Source organism: Amblyomma mixtum, chromosome 2 (genome assembly GCF_055824585.1).
Source record: "Amblyomma mixtum isolate Tamu chromosome 2, ASM5582458v1, whole genome shotgun sequence".
In the NCBI taxonomy this organism is placed as follows: Eukaryota; Metazoa; Arthropoda; class Arachnida; order Ixodida; family Ixodidae; genus Amblyomma; species Amblyomma mixtum.
Window position 1 is genome coordinate 61,502,510 of NC_143013.1, and position 11,138 is coordinate 61,513,647.

The following is an 11,138-nucleotide window of genomic DNA, read 5'->3' on the forward strand; positions in this document are numbered from 1 at the left end:
AAATCTCCTTATCTTCAGCAAATTTGGAGCGCTGGAGATGCATTACGAACCAGATAGTGTGCTGCAGAAGCGGACCCCCTGGGCTCCAAACTTTTGACAAAGGCTGTACCTTGAAGTGCAGTTCACGAGAGTGAAGTCAGTGTTCTGCAACGTTATTTTGTCGTCCGGATTACAACGCTGAGCGGCAGTGGAATCTCCGGGACGAGCTTCGAAGTTTTGTGGTTCTGACTTTCAACACCAATGGCGCTTGTTTATTTCCTTTGCTTTGGATTACTGCAGCTACTGCCTGGAATCTGTCACTAAGCGGCTTCCAGAGCTTTTTGAAACGTTCCTTAGTAAACAATACGTTGACCTGTGTCATGTGAACGCATCCAAGTAATGCACAAAGCAAGTGTAATGTGGCACTTATCCCTCATACCAGTGTTGACTTTGCATCCCGGCCACACTTATCCAAGCCTTAAGGCATTGCTTCGTTACTGCTCCGTGCACAATTACACCTTTGCGGCCACAAAATCTTTAATTTTTTTCACTTGAACAGAGGTTGCGACCACAAAGCACTGAAATTTATCCTCACTTAGTAACCTGAAAACAATGCTTTCTTAATTTTCTTCTGCACTATCGCAATACTTAATTAGTTTCACAGCGCTGTGCGCGTTGCTCTGTGTTGCGTATATTTGGCGTCACATCGAACGCAGCTCACTGCATAAGGCGCGAACTCCCATAATGTGATGAGCGCTATATATCTTTTTCCGGGACCAAGTACTATGCCTGGAATATCTGCCCTTCCTTTCTTAACCAGAAATTATGGAAGCATCTCGAAGATGCAGAAGAAAATTGTAGGGACAATAACGATGCTCCCTAATGCGTAGTTTGAGCGCGGCATTGTGGGTGTCAGTGTTTTGCTTTGCTGGGTCGTCGGCACGTCTGGCGGCGATATTAGTTCGATAGTAGTATTAGTTGATGAAGACATAAAGACAAAAAAAAAGTGTGCACTGCACAGTGCTCTTGTCCAGTGGCCAGCCAAGGTGATCTGTTCTTGGCGCTGTGGGTTCGAATCCAGTCGTGGGAGTGTTTTTTTATTTCATTTATTTATTTATGGTTTGGCTCGGTTACACCTACGGCAGTGACGCGGCTCAACCTACCAACGGGCGCTTAAAGTTGCGCTCTAGAAAAAAAAAAACACTTGAGAAGACGCATTGACGTGAGCTTAGTAAGCACACCTGATTCAACGTCTACGCCACGCCCTCCGCTCTATACTTATATACTTTTCTGAGCGTGCGCTTCTTAGGTACCGTAGCCTGCTTGAACAACGCTTGTATGCCGGCGCGAGTTGACGCGGAGAGTATCACACGCCGGGCACGTGGTTTGCGAGACCTGTCAACAGCGCTTGCATAGCGTCTCATGCATGACCTGCGCTAGCCCCTCCGTGACGCCGTGTCTCGTCGCTATGCGCTTGCGAAGCGGCGAGAACCGGCCGAGAAAAAAAAAGGGGGGGGGTGGGGGGGCGGTCTAAATAATTATCTGAAAGAAAATGGGCGCCGGGGACCGTCTGCAGGCAGGGATCGTTTTTCCCGAGAAACGGCAGCCAGTGGGGAAATAACTAGCCGGTCGAGTAAGAGAGCAAGCAAAAATTGTAAAGGGAGAAGTTGGCCGAGGAGCCGAGGAGAGAACGTGTCCGCTTCGGTTTCAGCCAGTGCTGGACAGGCCGAGGTCAAGCGTGGCGCCCGTCCTGGTCGCGTGACCGTGCCAACGGAAAGCACACGCAAAAAAAGACAAGCAGTGCGACGTCTTTCGTCAGCTTGCTCGCGAGGCGTAAACATATTTTTGGAGACACTTGAGTAGGCGCGAGCTGCGACACACTACGCGTGCATGGCTGCTTAAATGCCTCACAATTGGGACGCACCGCTGTGGGTGAGACGCTCGGGCGGAGCCACTTGCAAGACGCGGCGGGTCTGGAGTGCCGTGTGCATAGGCGGGTAACGCCTTCCCGTCTACAGGCGTTGATGGAATGAGGGGGGGGGGGGGGGGTAAGCAAGCACCTGTTTAATAAGGCAGTCAGGAGCATCCGCCTCTATGTTCGGATACAAGCGTGCAGATACAACTCAAGAACGAAGCCACTTTTCCCGGTCAAAGTTACCTCCTTCTAGCCAATGGCGCCTGTGGATTGTCACGACACGGCTAGTGTGGCAGTATAGAGAGTGGCAAATGAAAGGGGATGGTCCTTATTTTCCATTGTCGGGGATGGTGCCCTCAGTGCATTGTCACAGTCGCAGGATAATGAGAATCAGCCAATGCCCTTGGGGGCCTTTGATAGGGAAAAGTGGCTTGATTCTTGAGCTGTATTGAACTATAGTCGTCTTAACCAACCATACACCGCAATGAGTCTACTATATAGTCCTGTACAGATAAAAAAAAAGCGGCTTTTCCTGGCCAAAGGGCCCGCTCCAAGCCAATTTTCTGGGCCTATTCTCATGAACCTGCTAGTTACCGTGCAGAGAATGGCAGATGAAAGTGGTAGTTCCATCGGTGCATTGTCTCGCCCAGGTTCGTCAGAACTGGCGGGCGCTGATTGCTACATGGGGGTCCTTTGACAGCGAAAAGCACATTTTTTATTGAAATTTATTGGACTATACCTGGGATAATAATTCTGCATATCATCGTAGATGGGTGTGCATATCGCCTTTCGAATAATTGTGAAGTGACAGGAGTGGTAAAAAGCACGGGTTAATTCGATGAATTCTAGAACGATGATATATATATATATATATATATATATATATATATATATATATATATATATATATATATATATATATATATATATATATATATATATATATATATATATATATATATATATATATAAGATGTCGTGCACGATCTCACCGCTGTTTGCTCCATCTAGACCGGTTACACGTAGCCTTACAGTCGATGCACTGTGACCTCTAAAATTGAATCTCAGATTCAATTTTAGAGGTCACAGTGCATCGACTGTAAGGCTACGTGTAACCGCTTTAGATGGAGCAAACAGCGGTGAGATCGTGCACGACATCTTAGATCCAGTTCCTTTATACCGCTGCCACCGTTTAAATACGAACAAGGCACAATAATACCTTGCTCCTGAGCCGTCAGAGCATGATGGAGAGCCCTTTAGGGTAAAATGACCCTGCCCCTCTCTTTAATTATTGTTTTATAAACTACTGGCCTAAATGACGTCAACGGCTTTCAAGCTATGAAAAAGTGGCACACTCATGGCTCTTTATGCTGCCAAAAAATTAGTACAGCTTTCTGTGCATATCTTTGCGAAAATTGTGGTAAGTTATGTTTAAAAGAACAGTTATGACCAGTGGCTTCTGCTCAGATGACAGTAAAAGTTATAGGGAGCTTTCTGTAAACAACAAACATTTAAAATCATGCTAAGGTGAATGGCAGGTAAAGCATGCCATACACCTCCACATCACCATCATCATCATCAGCTTGCTACGCTGTATGCAGGGCAAAGGCCTTTCCCATGTCTTTCCGATTAATCCTGTTCTTTGCCAGCTGCGGCCACCGTGTCCCCGCAAACTTCTTAATCTCATCCGCCCACCTAACTTCCTGGGGCCTCCTGCTAAGCTTGCCTTCTCTCCAAAACCACTCTCTCCACAACCGCTTCTCACCACTCTCTCCTCAACCGCTCGGTAACCTTACTTCATCGTGCGTCCGGTGTGCGCAGGTGAACCGTCCGCTGGCCATGAAGAAGGACAGCATCCAGACCCGGAAGCGCAAGCCTAAGAACGCCAGCGGTGCCAGCGCAGCCGCGGGCAGTGCATCAGCTATCAAGGCTAACATGGACGCGGCCAACTCTGCGGCTGTGGCAGCAGCGGCGGCCGCGGCCGCGATTGCTGTCGGCGCACAGCACCCCGGTGTCGTGATGCCTTCCAGCTCTGCGGACCAGGCGCACCATCACACCCAGCAGGCGCATCAGGATCAGGAAGACCACCAACAGCAGCATTTGCAGCAGCAGCAGCAGCAGCAGCAGCAGCAGCAGCAACAGCAGCAGCTTCTGGCTCCCTCACGCATCCCTGAACCAGCCATGGGTGAGCATTGGCAGAATGACTCATTTGGGGTCATCGAGCCAGATGCCTGGGCGGGCTTGCTAGATCAAACTGCTGGTTGGGGCGAGCGGACTCTTGGGTAGCATCCGGTCGCCCATTGTTTGTGGACTGAAGGCTTTAGTGCCGACGCTTATGCCGGCTGTGCAGAAAGGCCCAGACACGAGAATAAAATTGCTTAGTCCTTTCCTGATTGTTTTCTTGTCACTGTCGCGATGCATACATAGCTAAGAGCAACACTTTGTAAAGGAGCCCGGGATTGGTTGAGACTGCCTCGCTGATAGATTAACGTGTCGCATTCGAGGGCTGCGGGTATTCTCTCTCCGTGATTTATGTACATGGCCAAGGGCTCATTGTGGATAGCAACACACGAGTGCTTTTACTTACTTGAGTCTTTTAGGTTCTTTTCGTATGAAATTTTTTGTAAGCATCATTGCAGCAAGAATCTGTCTAATGTTCGCAAATTAAGCTACAGTATGTCTAGCGACAGGGTCACATTACGTAGGCTTCGTGATGAAAAAGTGAAATTCCCGCTTGTAATACTGATATAAAAAATAGGGCCATTTTTTATATGAGTATTACAAGAGGGAATTTCACTTTTTCATCACGAAGCTTCAGTAATGTGACCCTGTAGCTATACATACTGTAGCCTCAGGTACCCTTACCAAAACTCGGGTGCGAGAAAATCAGCGCCAAGAAAACTGAACTGCTTTAAAATCTCGCTTTGCGCTCCCTTCCTACTGGTTGTAAATCTGCAGTGCTCGCGGTAAAACCTGCTTCCTTCTTGGAGTATGAACACACAGACTGTCCCTGGACCAACAGCTGAAAATAAGAGGGAACGGATTTCTGATCTAGTTCTCATGGCTACCATGGTTATGGTGGACGGTACATTGTGTTGAAGTTAGCTTATCGTTCTCATAATTTTACTTTTGCCGTTGCGATAGAATATTTTTCTGTAAGTGACGTCATGCTCTGCATTATACCCGATTCCTTTCGAAGAGAAATTTTGATAAGCCGCTTGGGCTAGCTAGCCGATGGGTGGTTCCCTATGTTTATGTGAGTACTGCAGTTAAAAGTGGTTATTTCAGTTTTCTGGGCGCTTAGTTTTTCGCCATAAACTACACTTGTTTACAGCTAAATATCACTTTGACCGCAAAGACCCTAAACCTTAGGCGGTGTGCTCAAAACACACAATGCCTTGTCGGACGGCTGACAGACGACATGCGGGATAGAATTTGATTGGCGCATTTTTGCACGTGTAAAAGAAAACGTAAATGCAAGGAGCTATTTGATTCCATAACAAAATCAGCACATATATAACGACGCGGTGTTCTTCACGGCACGAGGCCGCATTCAAATTAGCGTTAATATCGTTGAAAGCAAGGATGCCATGTAATCGCATTTTTTTTTTGCGTAGGACTATTTGCTGTCCCATCGGTAGTCTAACCTGTCTTTCTTAGTGAAAAATATAAGATGTGGCTTTAACTGGGCTTTTCAAGCAAATGTTTATTTGTGTGATTATATCGTTTGATTCACTTTGAGAACGATACACAGAGATAGTGGCCGTCAATAAAGCTCTATAGCAGTTGTTCCTGTGATCATTTTATTTACTATTACTTTTATTTTGCAACTGTTGCTTGAATGTGATAACGGACGACTCTGATCTGCTCTTATCTATGCAGCTGACATGAGCAGCCTGCTTAATAAGAATGGCGCACTTCCGCACATCAGCCTCGCCCTGCCATTCAACTTTGGCCAGGCCGCACTGACTACTGTGGCGCCCTCTAGTCAGTCCGGCGGCACAAGCAGCGCCCTTCGCATGCCCGCCGTCATGGCATTGACCTCTCTAGTTGGGTACGGCGTACCAGGCGGCGTACTGAGGCCCCAGACCAATGGCCACTACGCGCCGCCACCGCTTTCAGCCCTGGACCCCATAGTCGCTGCCCAGTCGGCTGAGCAGAGGGCCTCCAACCTCATGAGCCTCACGTCGTGAAACGGCAGGTGCCGGTGCCTTATCTGGTCGACGGTGATCTACTTTGAGCGACGGTAAAATACTGCTGAGCGCCTTCTAAGCATTGTTGGTGATTTAGTGGAAAGCCCGTGGCTTCGTTGGACTGAGTGCTGGTGCATCCTCACGTGGCAGACGGCTTCACATCACTTGTGATGGCGACGTTGGCTGAGACGCGTGATGCTTTTAGCAGCGTCTTCCGTGACTCTTGAATGTTCACATTGTGTGGATTTTGTCGTACGTAGTGACGTCAACGCTCGCGAACATGGCTGCCTGCATCTGGTGATGCCGCTGTGGAAGCTGGAAACAGAAAAGTGATGATGTGGCGGTTGGCTCTAATGTGTTGAGCTCAGAAGCCTTCCGGTTTCTATGTTGAGGAGATTCAAGGCATGAGCACGAGGTTTCTTTGTGCAAGAGTGCTTCTGGGAAATCAACTACCATGGCGCTGCTGTGAAATGCTCGGTAATATTTGCCTTAGATTTCGTTCCAGGGGTTGGTACTTTCAAGGCTTGTGAAAATTGAGCAAGCTGCTCATGCCTTAGCATCAGCATCTCTGGACTGCATTACATGCTTCCAGTGACAACCCTTTTGCACTGAACATAGAAATGAAACGAGTGATACAAGGAGGAACTAGGCGCAAAAACAAACAAAAATAAGATAATATAATAAATTAAGCCTGGGCTCCCTGTTCGGAGCGTTCCTCCTCTAATTTTCTTAGTGCATAGAGGTGGTCATGTACTGGACCGACCATAGTACAAAACATGACTTAATATACTCGCATTCAGCTTGAAAGCAGCATCGCGTCATGTGGCGGACTAGCGTGATGTAGTGATGAAGCTGCTTACATTCACCGCCTTATAAGGGGAACATTTAGAGTAACATGAAAAGTGTAACTCCCCGTCAGACGTGTTCCGCATGCCTGAATAGGCACACAGTCGTGTGTGTTTAGATTTTTCTTGTAACACGTTCCCATTGCCTTTCATTCTTGGAACTTGTTTGAAATGTGCAGAGCTTGAGCTCTTAGAAGAACTCCAGGCTCAACTTATTTTTGCAGGAAGAACTGCCAACGTGCCAGTGTAGCATACAGGCAGTGTGGAAGTACTTGTGAGAATGTACTGTGCGGTGCGGAGGTGTTTTTCTTTTGTGTTCAATACTGATTTATTGCCTTTGAAGTGTGCCTTATATAGTTGGAGTGCCAATCAAAACCATTCACTATAGAATGGCAGTGTGGGATGATTATGTAGATGGTCTTCATGGATAATTCAGTGCACTTTAAATCAATCAAGACCAGTGATCAAGAAAGGAAGATGCAGGCGTGGTCATTGACACTCACTTGTTCATTGCCGCACGCTATCGACTAGGCTGGTTGAAGAATTCGTAAGTGCAATAATTTTTTATGGGATTCAAAAACTAACTGCAGTGATTCACCCGATGAATTATGAAGTACGCAGGTTGGAATTATTCTTGAATAAGTGTGCAATATTTTGAGGTTTCTGGGCTTGAAAACCTTGCATGTCACAAGGCCCAGCAAATATGTCGGGAAGCTAAAAGGATAGGCCTTTGTGTGTGTAGTTGGTTTTGGTTGGAAAGTCCAGTGCAAGTGAGCAGTGTTTTTGTGAAGTGCTGTACAGGAACTAATGCTGCAATAATATTTGTTACATCTGTGCTGCATAGTGTTCTAATGTTCGCTTTCTTTTCTGAATAACTGGAAGGTCTCTCGATGTCTCTCAGTTGCAAGTATTTTGTGCTTCGGTGGGTGAAGTCAATTTTGTCCACTTGTGCTTTATTCTTAAAAACATATCAGTTGTGCAATTCTGTCGCTAATTAGCACTGCTAGCTCCTTAAGTGTGGGTATTAAAAATTGAACCTTCTGTATTGGTCGCTATTGGCATTACTGTGTTAGAAACTGAATACTGACGAGTGCCAGTTTATTTTTTGTGCGCTTATGCAATCGGCGCGCCCAGAGTCTTTCTGTGTGTGTGCTGTGTATTATGCAACAGGTCGTATTCGCGAGTGTCAGTATATACTTTTCCACAGAGTACAAAGCTGAGTTATGAGGTCATATTCAGTTCTTGAGAGAGACTAATCTTCTGCTCTTGGGCGAAGTACTTCAGGCCGTGGATAAGGTAGCGCCTTGCAAAAAAATGTGCGTCCATGTGACAACATGTGAAGTGTTTTTATGTGCATAAAAACGAAATACTCGATACTGTGCCAAAAAAGTTCGACGTTGCTCAATTTACATAAGTCTTATTGTGGTCGTGTTTGTCTGAGCGAATTGCCTTTCCGGAATCACAAGTTGTCTTGCTCATACTCGAGTCTTCCATAAAGCTGCTTTTATTGCAGCGAGTTTACGTCCATGTGTGCCTGAATTGCTTTGGATATTGTAGGAGGCGCAACTCAAGTTTACGTAGGAGGACGTTTGTTTAACAGTCAGCTATTTCTTCTGCCCGAGCACAGCTTTCCCATCAAAGCGCTATGTGAATTTTCCCTCATTCCACAGCTCTCAATCTTCATTTGTCTAGACCTTCCTGGCGTTATCAAATAACCAATCTTAAGCACTATTAACACAGGCGCTTCAATGGTGTTGCAAGAAAAAACCAAGCTTGCTCAAACCCGCGTTTTTGTTTTAGCTTTTGCTGGAATGTCTGGCCTAAGGCATTAAAGAGTTAGGAAACTCTGCACCACCTTCGTGTTCAGAAGGCCTTTCAGGACAGAAGTATAATATCGGCTGTATAGAGAAGATTTTAAAACGAGCAGAGGAAGAGAACAATTCATCGGCATTCTTTTTATTGAGCACTCGCGGCACTTGACGAGCTGAGCCGTAAAGATCAAGAGGGTGGCCGGCCTTATCACGTGCGCGTTTTTTTTTCTTATCACATCCGCCAACACCGCGTCCTCATATCAAAGTCCCTTTTTACTGTGCCTAACGACTCCGTGCATTATACAGCCGCACAGCGAGATTTCGTGCCCTCCTCACCTTCGTCTGGTCTTGTGTGTCCCGTTGCACGAGAACAAGCTGGCGCTCATTCGGCATTCAGAACGACCGTTTTATACTCGGCCTTATCAGAGACACCGTATAGCCGCAGTGATAACCCGCCAGCTTCAGGAACGAACGAGGTGTATGCATGTGTGCTAAGGCCTTTATTCCAGCTAGGCTTGGATAATGAATGAGTAAAATGAGTGAAACGAGGAAAGGTGTGCAGTCGGACTTGGTGGCTTAATATAATACTAAATACTGTGCCTCAAGAGCGGTACGTCGAGTCGCTAGCAGTGCTTTATTTGCCAAAGTTTTTTCTTTATGTTGCATTCACAGTGCTTTATTTGGGCAATTGCTCTTTTTTGTGTGTTGTATTGTGTTCCTTTTTGTGTGATTTCAAACGTTGGGAATTTCGTTGTTAACTGTGTGAGCGCGTTTACTGTTATCTTAAAAAAGCGCTCTTATCTGATGTGATTTGGCTAGGCTACCACAGCCTAAACTAGAAAGATCTCGCCGCGCTTTTGTGTTGTGGTAGCAATGTTGTTCACTGTAAGCCCATGTATTGCCATCACTCATTTCGTTTTCCTGCCTCTGATGTGCTTGTTTATGTGCATTCAATCTTGCTGGGCACGCTTAGGAGAGTAGATGGAGGGCGTTTTTTTTTCTTTTTAGAGCCAAAAAGAAACGGGTAAGAACGTCCAAAAGAATTGTTCGTATACCAGCTTGAATGTCAGTCTTTTGTCGAATTTGTTTCTTCACCTTTTATTTTACTTGGTTTCATTAAATTTTTCTCAGGAAACAGTGTGCATTGTTTCTTTTGTCTGCAAGCGAACACTGTCCGAAAGTTAATGCATTTTTCAAGAGGTCGTGTACTGTGCAGTGGGACTGAGTGGGCAGTGTTATTCGCATTTAAGCCTTCACAAACATGTCCGTAAATCCCACTGCGGTGGTTGCCTGGTGGCTTGGGTATCTGCCTCGCATGTGGGAGGTACCGGGTTTGATCCCCAGTGACACGGGGTACCCAGCGGTAAAAAAATGAGTAGCTTTTTCCTGGACTGATGTTCCGCTTTTTTAGTGCGAATTTTTGGAAAATGGGTCTTCGACCACACGTTGTGCACACGCTGCATGATAATCCCAAGCCCTTCTGGAAAATAAGCCCCTCTACTTCTAAAGTAATTTCATTGACTGATAATTCTGGAGCTTCCATTCCCGAATCAGACGTTCCAAATATCCTAAACCACACATTTTGCTCCGTATTCACACAAGAACCTCGATAACCCTCCCTGAAGCCCCCCTCTACTTCTAAAGTAATTTCATTGATAATTCTGGAGCTTCCATTCCCGAATCAGACGTTCCAAATATCTTAAACCACACATTTTGCTCCGTATTCACCCAGGAACCTCCTGATAACCCTCCCTGAAGCCCCCCTCTACTTCTAAAGTAATTTCATTGATAATTCTGGAGCTTCCATTCCCGAATCAGACGTTCCAAATATCTTAAACCACGCATTTTGCTCCGTATTCACCCATGAACCTCTTGATAACCCTCCCTGAAGCCCCCCTCTACTTCTAAAGTAATTTCATTGATAATTCTGGAGCGTCCATTCCCGAATCAGACGTTCCAAATATTCTAAACCACACATTTTGCTCCGTATTCACACAGGAACCTCGAAACACCCCCTGAAGCCCCCCACTTTCTCCATCCGCCTATGAAAAACGCTATCTTCGAACCTTGCGGTCTTGCTAAAATCATAGACACACTAAAGAATTCTTCAAACGCAGGTGTTGACGGCATAAACGCTAAAATTCTCAAAAACTCCAAAGACCGTTGTAGTATCATCATCTGTTTAATTTTTCAGCAGTCGCTTTCTTCGTGCTAATTACCATGCGACTGGCGGATCGGGAAGGTCCTTCCAGTCTTCAAGAAAGTTAACCGATCTTCACCACTTAACTATAAGCCAATTTCATTAACCAGTGTTTGTTGTAAAATCATGGAGCGCATAATATATTCGCAAGGCTTTTTGACGGGCTAGTTGGTATATATTCATATTTAAAAGGCT

General features: G+C 45.9%; 1 protein-coding gene across 3 annotated transcripts in view; it reads left to right on the top strand.

The window, feature by feature from the left end:
• The window catches only part of LOC149359517 (uncharacterized), a 52,534-nt gene extending 42,656 nt beyond the window's left edge, over nt 1–9,878 (top strand). For all 3 annotated transcript variants that reach the window (XM_089571722.1, XM_089571720.1, XM_089571721.1), the window contains exons 5-6: nt 3,716–4,079; nt 5,777–9,878. In XM_089571722.1, the coding sequence (XP_089427848.1) occupies nt 3,716–4,079; nt 5,777–6,087 (675 nt within the window). In that variant the 3' untranslated portion in view covers nt 6,088–9,878. The remainder of the gene's footprint in view (nt 1–3,715; nt 4,080–5,776) is intronic.
• The last annotated feature ends 1,260 nt before the right edge of the window (nt 9,879–11,138 follow it).